A 19,823-nucleotide genomic window follows, 5' to 3' on the forward strand; every position below is an offset into this window, starting at 1 on the left:
AAAGATTTTTTTCATTTTCATTTATGTATATCAATACACTTTTGGAACGATATCATATAACATATATTATGGAAACAATTCAAGTCTGGGGCATATTCAAGCAATAAATATTTTTATGATATTGTTCAATAGATATTTTAAGGTAAACAGAATTGAGATACAGATTGAATGAATGTAATTTCAATGTAACAAATTTCTTATTTCTTAACAGAGGACTTCAAAATTTGTATGTAATGATAATAATTACTTGGATTATTCTATTGGTAAGGTTGGACTCATTCATTTAGATGATCAAATCCTGGGTCTATTTAATGGGTAATTATTACAGGACTGTTGAAGAAATTGTGTTTAAAATATATACTGTATTTTATATATTGACCCTATACATAATGTAGGACCAATAATCTATTAATTTTCATGGAAGTTTTGTATTTTTATTAGATTGATCAAGTTTTAAATTGAACAAAGCACAAAACAAAGGAGGTTTATTCTTCTATGGTGAGGTCCACGTTATAATGGCAGTGTTTGATTAGCAATGGTATTGCTATCCTTGTCTATCATTCAAGAATTCTCGCTTTGCTCGGTTACTGTTGCCAGATTTCTTTCAGATATCGTTTAACAGTGTAGAATTAATAGTTAATTAACAAAATATTTCATTTCAATCATGAAAATTCATAATGAAATTATTGAAAAATATAGTTTCTTGCTTGATAAAATATTATTGATCATTCTAAACGAGAATGAACAGTTAATATTACATCAATAAACCTGTAACAGCTACCGTCTATAGAAGGTATTGACAAGACTGAGGATCAGCAACGTTGTTCTCCTATCACTCTCTCTCTCTCTCTCTCTCTCTCTCTCTCTCTCTCCACTGCCATTATAAGGTGGATCTCACTATACTAATTGGTTTTGTTCTATTATTACATTCAAAAATATTTTTCTAATGTTTTCAATATTGATAGCAATATTTTCATGAGTGCTCAAATAATCTAATCAAATCTAGTTTAATATATTTTTTCATCAAGTCACCATGTTCATTTTAGTATATTTAGAAATGTTGAGTTTTATTGTTGGGAAAATGCTATGAAACATTACATATTTTTATATAATAACATAGTCTATGTAGCCTATTAATGACCATATTATAATATAAATTATATTTTGTGCGTGTTACATTGTTTGAAATTTTTATGTTATGTTGTAAGATTATACGTGAAAGTAGAGCTGTATCCATGATATTGTGTTTTCATTTTCCTGACATTTTATTTATTTCATTTCACAATCACAATATAAAATTTATGATTGAAAGAGAAATCAACAGGATAAAACCAAAATGCTCGCCATTTCTGGCTCAATACTGAACGGTTTCTTCTTGAATGGCCATTAAGTGAATAAATTTACTCACCCGAAAAACAACACTTTAGGGGCCGGTTTCCGAGCTCGGGATTTAGTCAAGTCCTAGACTTTAAACAGCTGGAGTCAGAAAATTGGCTTTCCAAAATGAGGCGTAGTCGCAGCTTTTATAACAGTAGTCGTAGTTTTTATTTTCTCATTTCTATAATTGGAAACGTTTTTCCTTGACGAAATTAGACATTCCTAAATAATTCAAAGTAGCTGAAACTTTACACTATTTTCTCTTTATTTTATTTTGTGTTCAATTCTCTAGTTTTTTTCGGAATTTAATTCAAACGTGACTATGACAATGACTGCGACTACGCCCTGTTTTGGAAAACCAATTTTCTGACTCCAGCTGTCTTTAGTCTAGGACTAAATCCCGAGCTCGGGCTCTTAATGATTCTGGAGGGATTTGAAATTCAATAGCTACGATTAAAATAAATTAAAAGATAATTATTTATTAATTACAAAATTTACAAAACTTGAAATAATTGAGATAGGCTACTTATCAATAAACAAACATTATAATTCACGATATTAAAACATCCAGCTGTACAATTGATTTACAAAAACCTCCCTAATAATTGATATTACAAAAATGTAACTTTTGAAATATTATTGACCACAAAAACAATCTTAGAAATGAACACTATCGTAGAAAATTATACAACTTTCATAACGACAGGCCCGGTTGCACAATAGCCGGTTAAATTTTAACCGTGATTAATTCCACAAGAACTAATCAGAGAAGGCCTTTTTGATAAGACGACTTCTCTGATCGGTTCTCGTAAAACTAATCACGGTTAAAATTTAACCGGCTTTTGTGCAACAGGCACATAGGTTGTTAAAACCATCATTAAGCTATAGTATTTGGGAAAAATCTATAAATTGATCAGCTTAATTATTGAATAATTTAGACATGCTCTTATAAGTTACAACATTCAAGATTTTTTTTACTTTCACACTTGAAATAGCAAATCTATTTAACAAACTGAAACTGATTCAAATATCCAGACAAAAAATTTGTAAACTATCTAATAGTTTAGGAAAAATTTTGGTGGCTATGATAGTAGTTAATTCAATAATCGACAACTAGACTGACGTGAACGGTTCCAATGGACGACCATATTCGGACGAATTAAGGCCGTCCGATCCAACGACCGAACGGATCGGTTGAATACGGTTCCAGTGGAAGGTTATCCTAAATCTTTCTACACGATTCAAGTAAACATTCTACTGTAGAGAAACGTTGGGTTAAGGTATATTTTCTCACATTCTCACTTTGCAGATGTTGAGGATGTTGCAGTTTAGGAGCTGGTGAGACTGGCCATAAGCAGCTCCATTTTGTTGAGGAAGTTTTTGCCCTCCATCTTGTCCCAGCGCACCTCCTTGAAGGGCGCACCGCCCAGGTTCTCCCACTTGCGCTCCTTGACCAGCTGCCCGCTGAAGAAGTCCTTGCGCGGCGAATGCGCGATCGACACCTGCACACCGCCGGCCGGCTCGCATCGCACTGCTATCATCCTGCAATACAAATCACTTATAGATAGATAGATAAATGTCTTTTTATTTACACTTTACAATATAAAAAGTGATGTGGGCTTATACTGAGATTTAAGTTGAACGTTTATAGTGAGGTCCACGTTATAATGGCAGTGTTTGATTAGCAATCGTATTGCTATCCTTGTCTATCATTCAACAAAGCAGACAGCGCTATCTCTTCCTCGCTGTGCTCTGTTGCCAGATCGTTAACTATTATTTAACGAAAATCCTAAATAAATGCTGTACATCACCCCGAAGACTTCTGCTACTGCAGACATTGACAACAGGGTTAACAGCTAGATGGAATTTCCATCAGTAGCAGAAGTCTTCGGGGTGATGTACAACATTTATTTAGGATTTTCGTTAAATAATAGTTATATATTAATTAGCATTTGAATAAATGCATTCTCTATCTAATTCCATCTGTTGCCAGATCGTCTTTTAACAATGTAGAAATAATAATTGATTAATTGTTTTTTGTTGTTTTTTTTTATTGTAAATCTTCAACTGTTATTGTTAATAATTATAATGCAGTTCACGGTGCTCATTCCCCACACCCAGACTTGTTGTCTCTGTGGGGAATATTCACTATTTATATAATGTTTCTGCTGCTGTATTACTTTTTTTGTGAATAAAGATCATTTGATTTGATTTCAATTAACAAAATATTTCATCTTAATTATGAAGATTATTTATGAGGCTATTAAAAAATATTATTTCTTGCTTAATAAAATTATTTTAAACAAGAATGAACAGTTATTACAACAGTAACCTTTATCAGCTACCGTCTATAGAAGGCATTGACAATACAGAGGATCGGCAACGTTGTTCTGCTATCTTTCTCCACTGCCACTATAACGTGGACCTCACTATAGTTCAAACGGCTTTATTGTAGCAAGGTCTATAAGAACAGGTCAAGACATGCGGCCATTTTGTTGTTTGTTGAAAAGTCCACTTCTGTCTATTACTACTGATTTGTTGGGAGTGTGAGTCCCAGTTGCACAAAAGCCGATTAAATTTTAACCGTGATTAATTTCACGAGAACCAATCACAGAAGGCCTTTTTGATTAGACGGCTTCTCCGATTGGTTCTCGTGGAATTTAATCATCGTTAAAATTTAACAGGCTTATGTACAACTCTGTCATATTCTTTAAAACATTGTGCAGGTTGGGTTAGTTGGCAACGAATCACGATAAAATTTACGGCTTTTGTGCAACCGGTACTAAGAGTGTGAGAATGACACAGTATGAGAGACTATCAGCGTCACATAGCTTAGATTTACCGGCTTGAGTTAACAGTGTAATTTGGAACATAAACGTCCTATATCATGGGATATCTTTTTATGCTATCTTTTCTCTATGCAATCACCATAAGTGATACAGTATCACCACAATATGATACAGTATCACCATATACAGTATCAAAACAATATTATAAAGTATCATGTCAACTTGATACACAACACCATAATTTGATACATTTCAAAACTTAGAATGAATTTTACAATCCATCTATCCATGCTATCTTTTCTCTATTGTATCACCATAAGTGATACAGTATCACCAAAAATGATACAGTATCACCACAAAATAATACAGTACCACCACAATATGATACAGTATCATGTCAACTTGATTCACAACTCCATAATTGGATACAAAGCTTGCAAACTTTGAATGAATTCTACAATCGATGGGATATCTTCTTATGCTATCTTTTCCTGTGATTAAACTAACCGATCTCCAATAGGCGATGCGAGAATGCAGCTGGATGCATTACCAAGCTGCTCCACTGCACCAATGCCCAGGTGAGAGCTGTTGGCCAGGTAGGTCCATCCCATGCACTTGGCAAGGCTCTGTACGGCTGTTATCTGATGTTGATAGATCTGAAATGGAAAAACAGTTGAACAATTAAACCCAATGACTAATCTATAATAATATAATAAAGGAAAGAATCGATTTATACACGTACAGGATAGGAAATTCATGAATGACGCATCATCACGTCTGAACTACTTGACTGATTAACTTACTGAGAAATTGACTCTGAGAGACATACTATAGTTCAAGACCGGGAGACGAGATAAGATTTATTGAAGAACGGCTTCATAAGACTTGAGAAAACTGGGGAAAATATATCTTTGATACATTATAGGACCGGGGAATCATCTCTGAGACTGTGTAAGCCTGGGAAACCTTCAAATTTCACATTTAGATTCTTAATTAACCGAGGATGGTTATTGGCCTATTCAAACTTTTCAAGACTCCACTTGGTCAAGTTTTCAAACAGACCCATACGGAGCACGGGTTACCTGCTAGTCCATAATTATACCATCCAACTATTTAATTTGGTTTAACAACATACACATAACTGAGTTTTTAACAACCACCTTGGCTGTTTGTACAAAGTAGTGGATTTGAACTATGGTAAGGTCCACGTTCCTATTGAGAGCAATAGGAATTGTGGGTAAGGCAATTGACTGGTTTTCCAGCTACCTTACAAACAGACAGCAATATGTATCTATATGTGGGGCAGAGGGAGAGAAGTTACCAATAAATTTTGGGGTTGTTCAGGGAAGTACCCTGGGCCCAATACTTTTTTCAATTTATATTAATAATATCTCTCAGTTAACTTTGAATGGCGAAATTTTCCTTTTCGCTGATGATACTTTAATACTTGTTCAGGGAAGCACTTGGCTTGAAACCAAAAACAGAGCTTTATCTGATCTACTTATTGTTAAAAAATGGCTTGATCAAAATATATTATCACTAAATATATCTAAAACCAAGTTCATGCCAATTGCATTAACCCATACAACTGATTACAATCTAGAGGATCTTAAAATTCATAATTGTAATGACTTTTTAAATAATTCGTGCAGATGTCAAAGTATTGAACAAGTTTTCTCATATAAGTATCTGGGCGTCATTTTTGATTCCAGACTTAAGTGGATACAACATATTGACTTCCAATTGAAAACCTTACGTAAATATATATTTGCATTCAGGCAGCTTGGAGAAATTCTCAATTTTAACGAACTTAAAGTAGCTTATTTTGCCTTTGTACAGTCTCGCCTCTCATATGGCATCTTGCATGGGGAGCAGCCTACCGCACCCATCTAAGAAGAATAGAAGTTATTCAAAAAGCAATCCTTAAAGCTGGCTTTCGTAGATGTCAAAGATATCCCTCATCTTTACTATTTCAGGAAATTAGAGTTTTAACTATGAAAAAATTATACATGAAGGATTTACTCATTCATGTTTATAAACATTTTGGTTCAATTTTCCTGCCATCTTTACATTTTCATAACACGAGATATGCAGCCACAGTTGGGATCAGAACTATCCAGCTAACGAGATCCTTCTCAACAAAAAATTGTTTCTTCTTATCCCAAGTAATATATCGTAATCTCAAGAGATTATTTCCGCAAAATAACATTTTTTCAGCTGCAAGTCTTGCAATTTTCAAAAAAAGTTTGAAATATTGGTTGTTTGAAATAAGTGATGAGGAGGCTGTGGCTCTGGTCTTGGCGGGCGGCGGACTCACCTGACTTCATAATTAACATGACTTCTACTGACTCTATATCAATACCGACTGACTTTACCATACAGACTGGCTATATACGTTACAGACGGACATAACAATATAGAATGACTTTCTACAATACGAAACTATGACAATCATTTGAATGAAATTACCCTCATCTATTAAATCCATTTAGGCTCTCCTTCTTCTTCCCCTTCATAAGATTCACTCTACTTGAAATACCAACTCGAGTCTACGCACAGGCCACAGTGCCCATGTAGGCTCATTCCATAATGTATAATATGAAACCCTAATCTAAGTACTTAATAATTTCTATTTTATGTTTCATATTATTTATCATTTTTGTACTTGCTGTATTGTGGAATAAAGATTCTTGATTGATTGATTGACGTTATAATGGCAATATTTGATTAACATTGGTGTTGCTTTCCTTGTCTATCATTCGACAAAGCAGATAGCGTTATCCTTCACTAGCTCCACAACGTTGCCAGAACAATTCAGAAATATAATTAATCAACAAAATATTCCATCTCAATTATGAAAATTTATTGTTTGATCATTGAAATAGTTATTTTTGCAACTAGCGCGCAAAGTGACAGTTTGCTGCAACGTTTCCTGGTCTTCCTTGTAGTCTTCTTCCTCCGGGTTTACCTTCCAGCACCATTTTTGGTACCCTCCCTTCCGGCATTCTGCACACATGACCAGCCCATCTCAGCCTCATACTTTTCACAACAGATAAAATACTGGTCTCCTCGAACAATCTTCCTAGTTCCTCATTTGTTCTTATCCTCCATATTTCATTTCCGCCTTATTGCACAGAAAGCAGCTGTTTTCCAGTCCCTACGTAGATCTGAAAGACTTTGTTTGCAGACGACTCTTGTCTGACGTCAGAACAGGTTTCCTTCCAGCTAAGGCTTTTTGAAAATGTGTTTGGACAACTGTGTCATAATATGGTGCATTGTGTTCAGGAGGGTGAGATCGGAAATTTCCACCCCACTTTGAGTACCCTACGACGTCTGGTTCTTGAGATATGAGACATCAAAGTTCCCCCCCCCTCATAAAACATTTTTATTCTATTTATTATTCTTATATAGCTGATGCCAAAAAGTTAGGCGTGGGTCACATGGTGTAACCTACTCACAGCTGATGCAATGCATCTATTTATTGTCTCATTGATTTAAAAGTCATCACCTAAGCCAAGCTAGATGACAACTCTACTTGACAACATCAGCTGTTGGAACGCACAAGAGACCCATGAAACCGCCTAACTTCTTGGCATCAGCTATACCTGTAGTGTGGCGAAAATTATCGTATGCGTCTCTCTCAGAAAGGTGTTTAAGGTATTCGGATAACATATTCCCGGGCTCGGCAAGCCACGCCCGGGAAACTATCCTCATACCGTAAACACTAACTTTCTGTGCTTGTAGCGTAATATACTATTTCCTTGATTGCTCAGTGTGGACCTCACTGTAGTGAATTATCTTATTACCTCATATTATTATTTGTGAGTAACCTCATTCTGGATATTAGGAAAGTTTGAAAGAAGAGTAAACTGATGAGTACCAACCTGACAGAAGATAAGATCCCTCAACTCCTGTCGATCATAGAACATGTGCTTGAATATAATATGAAAACCATGAGTACCAACCTGACAGAAGATAAGATCCCTCAACTCATGTCGATCATAGAACATGTGCTTGAATATAATATGAAAACCATGAGTACCAACCTGACAGAAGATAAGATCCCTCAACTCATGTCGATCATAGAACATGTGCTTGAATATAATATGAAAACCATGAGTACCAACCTGACAGAAGATAAGATCCCTCAACTCCTGTGGCTCGTAGGACATGTGCATGACGCGGCCATCTCGACACACACACTTGAGCGACTTCTGGCCCACGTGGACCACCAGTGACGTGCGACACAGTGTGTCATACCTAGGCCACAACAAACACTACTCATTAGTAAATTCGTATGGCTTTTGTTGGTGGGGAGTCCCTTGCGGGAAGGTCCCACCACCTGAATATATCATTTGAGCCGTCCATAGGCCTTACGACTGTCATATTTCAGCCGGGACCGACAGTTTAACGTGCCCTTCCAATAACACGGGAGTGATCTGGTTGAAAAACTTTTGGTTGTGAGGGGTTGGAACCCGGGATCTCTATGCTGCTACGCAAGTACTCTATCCACTAGACCACGGATCACTCATTTATACTAATCAAACAACAGAACAATACAATATCATTAATGTAATACAGATGATTGGTACAGACTCCAAACTAAGGGTGAACACAATAGATATCAACTGACAACAGAATATTACCAATACAATACATGTATACAGTGTGTTTACGAACTCCCTTCCAATACTCTGGGACATTGTTCCTGGGTAAAAAAACATATCTAAATATCATATTTAAATTGTCCGGAAGTCATCAGTTACTCACACAGCGGCCATTTTGATTTTTTCACTTATGATTTTTTTTCTAAATAATGGTTAAACATACGAAATTGAAACTTTGCAGGATCATTTATAACAACTGGACAAAGCTAGAGAAAAATTATGATAATTTTTCAAATTAATAAAACGAAATGGCGGCCATTTAAAATGTTGTTTCTTAAATGACTCAGAAACCGTTGATTTTACAAAAACTTTACAAGAGTAACTTTTTTTACTAAATTTAATTGCCTATTGATTGGTACCAGATTTTGTAGGATTGGATCAATATTAACAGAGATATGGCAGCTTTAATAGTTGGTGACCCACCTTTAGAGGGTTATGTAACGTTATTTTATTGTTTGAAATGACCTAAAATTACTTACAATTAACATGCAATGGATATAGAGATTGTTGCATCATTGAGGCGACTCTATCAGCATGTCTTGGTTTGCACTGCAACAACCTTTCAACGGTCACCTATCACTAAGGCTGCCATATCTCAGTTAATATTGGTTGATCCTACAAAATCTGGTACCAATCACCAGATTGGTAGTAAAATGGCTCAACTAATTCGTATGAGGAAGAGGAAACTATACCAGATACGATCACAACCAATAGTTGAGAACTATAAAACTCTTTTTAGATTCAACCATAATATATTCACCATTATCCCTACAAAAGAATAAATACAAAAGATAGCTTCCTGTTATAAAGATAACCATCACAAAATAGGAAATATGCATTTAAGAAGATGAGAGTGTAGATGATTATAAGAAGGCTATTGATATTATAAGAATATGCTAAAGATTATTATAGAGATGACATTTTTTCACGCTATTATTTCAAAATTCTAAACTCAACTAACCTAAAATAGAAAACTATTCATATATAGGAAACAGAGCAGACGACGCAAACACAAGCGGTGCCCCCTACCTGCATATTTAGCGCTTCCGTGAGCTATAAAAACAAAGTAAGGCTACAAAAGCGAATCAGCTGATGAAACATCTTTAAAATACGTGAGCATTTGCTCCAGAGTTCAGGAGCATAAGGTAAGAGTATAAGGTACAGCTTATTCATAAAAAATTAGCAAATGCTTTTGCTTCTACCTTTTGCTCATGAGTAAAACCTTATTCTCCATGCTCTTGCTCATGATCATTTGCTCTGGTTTTATTCATATGGGCCCCTGTATATGATGGAGTATAAGATATTAATTTTCAGGTATTCATATATAGGGTCATATGAATAAAGTTGAGCATTTGCTTATACTTCTAAAATATGGAGCATTTCCCCTGTACTGTTTACGCATGATTAATGAGTAACATTTCTATGTATGTATTGACAACATGACTTTTGTCTCCAAACATTTTGTTAAATATTGCACTTGATGAAGATCAAATTCTCTATGTTAAAGGCGCAATTGAACTTTATCATCAATCAATTGAATATCTTGATCAAGCAATTCGGCATTTCTTCAATGGATTTTGGGGCTTGAAAATAATTTTCTATTTAAAAACTAAACGTTTTACTGGAATATTAAATATACTATATTACTAGCCGTCAGGCTCGCTCCGCTCGCCATATCCGTCTAGCCAGGGGGCTCCGCCCCTGGACCTCCGACTGGATTGTTAAAGAATGAGATCAGCGGGCTCGATCCGCTCGCCTGCATTTTTCATTTGAGCATGCTTCATTCCATCAGAAAGTCAAAGCTGAGAAAGCGCAAAAAACGCTAATTTTGGGCGTATCTTTGACGTTATTGCAAATTCCTCCTTACACAGCATTATTACACCCTGTCTGAGCTTCTGTACTGAATTTGATCTTTTTCTGTTCATTTGTTATCGATAAAGCTGAGAAAACCCTGGAAAAACGCAGATTTTGGGCATATCTTTGGAAATTTCTCCAAATCTGTTCTTAGTGCGCCTATAAAGGGCCAACTGAACATACCTAACGAATTTGAACGTTTTTGGTCCGGTAGATTTTTAGTTCTGCGAGTGAGTGAGTGAGTCAGTCAGTGAGTGAGTGCCATTTCGCTTTTATATATATATATATATATATATATATTATATATATATATATATATATATATATATATATATATATATATATATATAGCACTGTTTTTTTTAAATCATTTCTCAATTACAACTGACAACTTCTCGATTTCAATTCGTATGTTCTCAAATTGAAATGATACTTTCTCAAATACAGTTGGAAAAGGTGTAGTAACGTGAAGAGCTGAAAGATAGCACTGACCCGTGAGTGATAATGTTGATCTTGACACAGGACTGAGTGGGTGAGTTGAGCGCATTCCAATGCGAGACAATGAGTGGATCCTTCACTTCCTTGGCAATTGTGTCCAGCACATATTCAGCTCTCAAACGCATGAAAAAGTGCTGAGTCTGCTCGATAATCTGCTCCAGAAGTGTTTGACTGTAACAGAAAGGTGAACGTTATTCAAGATAAAAAATGGAATGTAAAAAATTATTGTAACAGAAAAGTGAACATTATTCATTGACCGAGCGAAGTGAGGTCTAAGATTCAAGTCGACGGTTGGCTCTTCTCTTATTGTTTAAATGTTTATATGTTGCGCATTTATGGCGAAACGCGGTAATAGATTTTCATGAAATTTGACAGGTATGTTCCTTTCAAATGCGCGTCGACGTATATACAAGGTTTTAGGAAATTTTGCATTTCAAGGATAATATAAAAGAAAAAGGAGCCTCCTTCATACGCCAATATTAGAGTAAAAATCAGACTATAGAATTATTCATCATAAATCAGCTGACAAGTGATTACACAGATGTGTGGAGAAGCCAGTCTATTGCTGTATTTCCATAAGGCCGGTTACAGAGCTCGACCGACCGTCAGTGCGTACGTCAGTCGCGCTTGTCTTTTCCATAGAGATTCCATGTATCCGTACAGAGCAGGACTGACGGCACGCACGCGCACGGTCAGGACCATGCGTGTTATACAGCGTACGAATACCATCGGTCGAGCTCGTGCGCATCCGTTCCATCGGTCGACTGACGCGCTATTGAAACAAATAGAATCTTTCAGAGCTGTACTGATCAGTAGCCCGATCGCAACGTAACCAATGTGCTGACACCTCTGCCCGACAATCAGCTGATATTGAATTGAATAGCATAATGGATGAATTCAATTAATAGTGTCATATTTGAATTCAGAGTTTTTCTATACATTTCTTCAATCATTTCTAAATTTATTATTGAAAAATCATATATTATTAATATTATCTACATTTATTTGATAAGTAGCTTAAAGTGACTGCAAGTATTCCCAATGGTGATACAAGCTCGAAATAACTCATCAAAATTTCTGATGGAGATTCTGAGTTTGAAAAATGTATCTTCACCCCAAGCAATGATGTATATAATGGTACTAAATTCCCTTTGAAATGCTCTTTGGGCGACCATCAAGTGAACTTGATATCTACGTCTTTTAATCTTTCTTTTACGAAGATAATAAGCTGCAATTAAGCAATCTGTAAAGGCGTCCATTTTATGAGTCAGAAAAACTGATGTATGGTCAGGATGGTGCATACGCACTGACGGTCGGTCGAGCTCTGAATGTGTAAAACTGATTCATCGATGCGTACGGTCAGGATGGTACATACGCACTGACGGTCGGTCGAGCTCTGTAACCGGCCTAAGGTCTATAGTTTCAATCAGGTACTTGTCGATGAGAATACTGCGTGAGGTCTACTGTTCACAGAACTACTAGTGATAAAAAATGCTATCCTACTGCTACCGTGAGGTTCACGTTTTATTGGCAGTGTTTGATTACCATTGGTGTTGCTATCTGAAAGTTAGTTAGGAGAAAGAGAATGAAAATGATTCAGAAAATGTAGAATGAATCAGAACGGCAGTTGTTACTATAGTGAGGTCCACGTTATAATGGCAATGGAGAAAGATAGGAGAAAAACGTTGCCAAGTCTCTCCATTTTGCCACTGACTGTACACAGCTGTTTCTCAATTCATCCCATTAAATTAATTCTAATAATAATTATCATTTACTTGATAAAATAATCAATTTAATGTCAAATTAATCAAGAAAATATATTTTTTCATAATTTGATTCAAAAATTTGCATTCATAACTGAGATCAGATTTTATTTTTATACAAACCTGAAATGGCGGCTAATTTGAAAAGCTGTGATACACCGATCTGAATTTCAAAACAACAGAAATTGAGTTATTTGGTAGGTATTCTATTCTAATTTCTTTTTAAAATAATATAAGAATATAAATCCTATTTAAAAATAAGTAATTTCAATAGATTAATTCTGAAATAACTTTTCAATATTATTTATACCGGTACGAGTAGGTCTCACCTATACGGGTAGGCTAACTGAAGCATGGTTGAAGTCTAGGATGGTTGGTTATCAACTTTTAAAATGTCATTTCAGGTATTTTTATTTGTGTTTCTCATATGGTAATGTTTAAAAATCAATTCATTGTTTCAAAAATACATTTTAAATCAATTATACGACTTGTGTACCAAAGTATTTTAATAGAATGAAGAAAAAAAATGGCGGCTGATAATTGTTTGTTCAGTTTTGTACAGTCACTGTCAAAAGTAAATATAAAATATTCTGGCAAATAGACAACATTGCAAAGCGAGAGAGAGAGATAGAGCTATCTGTTTTGTTGTATGATAGAAAAGGACAGCAACAGTATTGTCAATCGTACACTGCCATTATAATGTGGACCTCACTATAGTATTATTATTGAAACTTGTTTTCTGAAAACGCTCCATTTTGGCACTCAAGACTTCATCAACATTTAAACGTGGAAGCAATCCAGCTGCACAACGTGCATTGAATAAGAAGACTTCATCGCAGAAAACCACACAAATTAGTTTAGTGCTAAATTGTTCAAATGGAAACGCAAAAGCAGAATTCTGTATCATTTTATGTGAAAAATAACCTTCAATCTAATCCTTGACCAAAAATAGAAAACTTAACCATTGGGTCTTAACTTCACAAACAATATTCTTAATAATTTAAGTGAAAAAAGAATAGCTTATAGTTTTTAACTAGGTGCTATAAATTCTTCTTGTTATATCAAGATAAATAATGATAGGCCTACAACATAATGGAAATGAATTATTTTCAAGTTTTCAACCTTGGGCGTATAAATTAATTTTATTTCATTCATCCAAATTCAAAATATTCAAATTACTTTTCCTGGATCAAAAATTATGTGTTTAAACAGTGATTCATAACCTAATTTGGACAATATGAACTTTTGATCAAATTTGGAAGAGAAATAGCTAGTACAGGCTCAGCCTAGTTTCTTTCCCTGATAATAATATTATTATGATCACAGTATATTATACAATAAATGAATAATAATAGTATCTTAAGTCACAAGGACGGAAGGGCCGTTTTGCAGGCGAGAATGATGTTTCTAGTCGAGGCGTTAGCCTAGACTAGAATTTCATTCGAGCACCGCAAAAGACATTCACGTCCAAGTAGCTTACACTATTTTTTGTCATAATAATCTAGAAAAGAATAATTAAGAAACAGAAAACATTACCTGCTTGTGCTGACATTACTACATGCATTCTATAAACATAACCTAGTTTACAAGTAATTTCGAATAAGGAATTTCTTGATTTTAGTTGACAAAACATCCACCTGGAGCGCTAAAAGGCAACAGTCTTGCTGTTCCAAATTCGGAACTGGGAAACATACTCGACTGTAAAAATTATAAATAAATTATAATTATAAATAATTATACATTATTTCTGTAAAGAAAAATATGATTTTATTACAGTATAGTATGCTGTAATGAGAATCATATGTTTATTTGTTCTACAATCAGCTGTTTACCGGCTTGATTTCATGGATGTAAAACAGCTGAATTGAATGACTATGACAAAAAATAAATTTGAAAACTGGTGAACTAGAACCCCACAAAATGGCGATTTTGCAATGCATCACAGGATTGTGTCATGACCTGTATTTGTCATGACCTTGCTGAAAACGCTTCATTTTACCTCTTAGTCATCTCGATCAGCTGATATCTGTCGGCCGCGGTGGGGCCGGCAAGACAGCGGCGCTTGGACGGCCCCAGAGGCCCCGACGACGGGTGCGGAAAAGGGTGGTGTGTGTTGCGGTGATGCACCTCCCTCAGCAGCTGATGCAACGAGTGCTCCAACACGTGGTCGTGCTCTGACTTGGGGGGAGGACCACCCCCCTCGCCGCCACCCGCACCCTCACCGCCCGCCTTCTTCTCGTTGCCCGTGCTGTGGTAGAGGCCGATTATCAGCTGGATGCCGGGCAGAACCTGTGCACAATGAGACAGACACTTGATTATTTATTTATACATTGAAACATACACCATCATCATTCTCAATTATGAATGATTGGGAAAGTAACAACAGGCTTAAAACCCAAAACTGTTCATTCCCTAAATTGTCTAAAAATAGGTTATCTTTACACTTAATGAATTAGGTTATAGTTTAGCAAAATTTCAAGTTAATCAGTTGAGTAGTTGAGACGTGATGCGTCATTCGTGTATTTCCTATCCCGTGCGTGAATAAGCCAATTCTTGCCTTTATTATAGATTTCTATGATTTGGCGCCTAGTAAGGTTTGACTCTGACTGAATCGTCTTTAGTCTTTGTTGTACTTTATTAAATTACAATATTATAAAAACATTATAACTAGTACTTCTGTGAACAGTAGACCTCGCGCAGTTATAAACCACAGCTTCCTCTTAGGCACAACTCAACTCACACTTACGCTACTCAAGTCGAGAAGGGACTGCGACCTCTAGTCTCTTCTCAACGCAGCATGTTTTCAAATGGTGACACACACACACACACACACACACCACACACACACACACACCAGTCGACTCTAGTCTCCGCGACCTAACGACTGTGAGACTGAGTCGAGCGTCGAGTCGACATGTTGGTCGAGCCTCGGCTTGAGTTGCGTAGTACCATGCATTTTTAATGAAAGTGAGGTTATGTTTTATGAAAGTTATGTTTTATCATTTAAGATAAGACAATAATAAGAATTAGATAAGAAAATATATTCATAATAATTATTATAAAATCTGTTACATGCTAAGTAGTGATGAATTAGATTTTATATTTTTAATAAAGTAAGGTTAGAAAATGGAGTAGCATGGAACTGAAGTAGTGACAATGAGCAAGAAAGTCGTAAGGTTGAGAGACTGAGTCGTACGATTTGAGTCGAGGTAGAGTGAGTTGAGCCTTATACTGTCCATCAGAGTAAATCCTGTCTGTATCTCGAGTCGGCGAATATCGGTGTGAAAACGGCTAATGGCTGTTGGCTGTGGTTGGTTATAAAAAAATACTAACATCAAAAGCTTATCTACTTCAAGACATACTGGCAACAGGCACTACCTCCGTCAACAAAGCCATAGTGCATTCTAGTGACGTCAGTACAGGCAGGGCTCCTGCACCAATAAAAATGTGTTGATTTCAGCTGATCTATATCAGCTAGAGTTTTTATTGGTGTAGAAGCCCTACCTGTGCTGACGTCACCAGAATGCACTATGGATTTGTTTACGGAGGTAGTGCATCAACAGGTCATCCCGAGTTGAAAGCAGAAAAAGGTCGAGAGAAAATACTATGTATACTTTCAGTTATTAATTGCATGCGTCATTAATAAATAGTCCACACGACAGCTGATTTTTTACCAAGTTACATTGAGATATTAATTGCATGCAATTAATAATCCACTCGACAGCTGATTTATGATGAATAATTCTATAGTCTGATTTTTACGGTAATATTGGCGTTGGAAGTAGACTCCTTTTCCTTTTTTATTATCCTTAAAATGCTTATAACTCCTTTCTGTATTATCAATTACCGAGTTCCCAGAACGTACACATTGTCATTAAAATAATGTTTGGGTGCTTATAACTCTTCTGTATTATCTATTACCGAGTTCTCAGAAAGTACACATTGTCATTAAAGTAATGTTTGGGTGCTTATTTCTATTACCGAGTTCCCAGAATGTACACATTGTCATTAGAATAATGTTTGGGTGCTTATAACTCCTCTGTATTATCTATTACCGAGTTCCCAGAACGTACACATTGTCATTAAAATAATGTTTGGGTGCTTATAACTCCTCTGTATTATCTATTACCGAGTTCCCAGAACGTACACATTGTCATTAAAGTAATGTTTGGGTGCTTATTTCTATTACCGAGTTCCCAGAACGTACACATTGTCATTAAAGTAATGTTTGGGTGCTTATAATTTCCTTTCTGTATTATCAATTACAGAGTTCCTAGAGCGTACACATTGTCATTAAAGTGATGTTTGGGTGCTTATAACTCCTTCTGTATTATCAATTACCGAGTTCCCAGAACGTACACATTATCATTAAAGTGATGTTTGGGTGCTTATAACTCCTTCTGTATTATCAATTACCGAGTTCCCAGAACGTACACATTATCATTAAAGTGATGTTGGGTGCTTATAACTCTTCTGTATTATCAATTACCGAGTTCCCAGAACGTACACATTATCATTAAAGTGATGTTTGGGTGCTTATTTCTATTACCGAGTTCCCAGAACGTACACATTGTCATTAAAGTGAAGTAATGTTTGGGTACTGACAGTGGCCATAATCTGATTGCCGATGACCATATGTGGCACGGGTGCGTGCAACTGGACTGCCTCATTGGCCAGCTGGTTGAACAGCTCCTTGCAGAAGAGCACATTCTGCGCCGCCTCCAGCCGCTGCTGCCAGTGCACATCGGGGGGCGGCACCGGCCCTCCCAGCAGGTGCAGGTTGGCGCTGCATAGGTCTTCCTGGTCTACAACACACACACACACAAATTCCTATCAAAATCTGGTTCATTTACTTTTGGACCAACAAATGTGTGACTATATCCAATCTATGTTATACAGCTGTGCTTTTAGAATATTTAGTTTGTTTTTTGGTCCTGCGAAATTATTTCTTTAAAGCCGTGTCCACACTGAACAAATGTTCGACAAACATGTTTGTTGAAACAGTTTAGGCAAATTTTATTGTTTGACAAACAATGTTTGCCTGTGGCCAGTGTGGACGCGTCACCAAACAAACTATTTGCAAGTGGGAAGAACAGGTTCTTATGTTTCACAGCAAACACTGAAAATGTTTGAAAAAACATTAATTTTTTTTTGACAAACAAAGATTGTCCAAACTTTTTAAACTTTTTGTCCCTGAGCCCTGTTTGTTGCACATGTTTGTACCTTATTTTTTCTCTCCTTATCATTTTGATGATGGAGAAATTATTCCTTCAATATGTGAATATTTTCTATTTTAGTGATGATAATATGAAATACTTCTTCTATGTTTGGTTTTGAAGAATCTAAATTTAAAAATATACTTGGTGAAAATAATTACGCACTGAAAATTTTGTGAAGTGAACAACTAAATATCTATCAAAATTTGTGAATGGAACAGTTTTGGGATTTACGCCTGTTGTTCCGTTCCCAATCATTCATAGTTGAGAATGATATTGTAACCATTGATAGCCTATGTATCAATGAATAAATAAATGAATAATAAATAAACTAAAAGACTCGACCTATTTCGGACTATGTGTAACCTTATCCAAATTTGGGAGAGGAATAGCACAAGGTTACCTTATTTTTCTCTCCCTATAATTTTGATGATGTACTTATTGTCATTAAAATAATGTTTGAGTGCTTATAACTCCTTCTGTATTATCTATTACCGAGTTCCCAGAACGTACACATCGTCATTAAAGTAATGTTTGGGTGCTTATTTCTATTACCGAGTTCCCAGAGCGTACACATTGTCATTAAAGTGATGTTTGGGTGCTTATAATTTCCTTTCTGTATTATCAATTACCGAGTTCCCAGAACGTACACATTGTCATTAAAATAATGTTTGGGTGCTTTTAACTCCTTCTGTATTATCTATTACCGAGTTCCCAGAACGTACACAATGTCATTAAAGTAATGTTTGGGTGCTTATTTCTATTACCGAGTTCCCAGAGCGTACACATTGTCATTAAAGTGATGTTTGGGTGCTTATAATTTCCTTTCTGTATTATCAATTACCGAGTTCCCAGAACGTACACATTGTCATTAAAATAATGTTTGGGTGCTTTTAACTCCTTCTGTATTATCTATTACCGAGTTCCCAGAACGTACACATTGTCATTAAAGTAATGTTTGGGTGCTTATTTCTATTACCGAGTTCCCAGAACGAACACATTGTCATTAAAGTGATGTTTGGGTGCTTATAACTCCTGTATTATCTATTACCGAGTTCCCAGAACGTACACAATGTCATTAAAATAATGTTTGGGTGCTTATAACTCCTTCTGTATTATCTATTACCGAGTTCCCAGAACGTACACAATGTCATTAAAGTAATGTTTGGGTGCTTATTTCTATTACCGAGTTCCCAGAACGTACACATTGTCATTAAAATAATGTTTGGGTGCTTATAATTTCCTTTCTGTATTATCAATTACCGAGATCACGGAACGTACACATTGTCATTAAAGTGAAGTAATGTTTGGGTACTGACAGTGGCCATAATCTGATTGCCGATGACCATATGTGGCACGGGTGCGTGCATCTGGACTGCCTCATTGGCCAGCTGGTTGAACAGCTCCTTGCAGAAGAGCACATTCTGCGCCGCCTCCAGCCGCTGCTGCCAGTGCACATCGGGGGGCGGCACCGGCCCTCCCAGCAGGTGCAGGTTGGCGCTGCATAGGTCTTCCTGGTCTACAACACACACACAAAAATTCCTATCAAAATCTGGTTCATTTACTTTTGGACCAACAAATGTGTGACTCTATCCAATCTATGTTATACAGCTGTGCTTTTAGAATATTTAGTTTGTTTTTTGGTCCTGCGAAATTATT

General features: G+C 36.1%; 1 protein-coding gene across 2 annotated transcripts in view; it reads right to left on the minus strand.

Annotated features, from left to right (window-relative positions):
- Nucleotides 1-1,836: 1,836 nt before the first annotated feature.
- The window catches only part of LOC111058438 (mediator of RNA polymerase II transcription subunit 17), a 32,162-nt gene continuing 14,175 nt past the window's right edge, over nt 1,837-19,823 (minus strand). The window contains exons 6-11 of one of the 2 annotated variants that reach the window (XM_039429852.1): nt 17,554-17,753; nt 14,948-15,237; nt 11,180-11,356; nt 8,294-8,426; nt 4,674-4,822; nt 1,837-2,919 (exon numbers count right to left, since the gene is read on the minus strand). In XM_039429852.1, the coding sequence (XP_039285786.1) occupies nt 2,706-2,919; nt 4,674-4,822; nt 8,294-8,426; nt 11,180-11,356; nt 14,948-15,237; nt 17,554-17,753 (1,163 nt within the window). In that variant the 3' untranslated portion in view covers nt 1,837-2,705. Of the gene's footprint in view, nt 2,920-4,673; nt 4,823-8,293; nt 8,427-11,179; nt 11,357-14,947; nt 15,238-17,553; nt 17,754-19,483; nt 19,684-19,823 lie in introns of both variants that reach the window. The other variant, XM_039429853.1, reaches the window with a different exon arrangement.

The sequence above is a fragment of the Nilaparvata lugens genome, chromosome 5 (genome assembly GCF_014356525.2).
Source record: "Nilaparvata lugens isolate BPH chromosome 5, ASM1435652v1, whole genome shotgun sequence".
In the NCBI taxonomy this organism is placed as follows: Eukaryota; Metazoa; Arthropoda; class Insecta; order Hemiptera; family Delphacidae; genus Nilaparvata; species Nilaparvata lugens.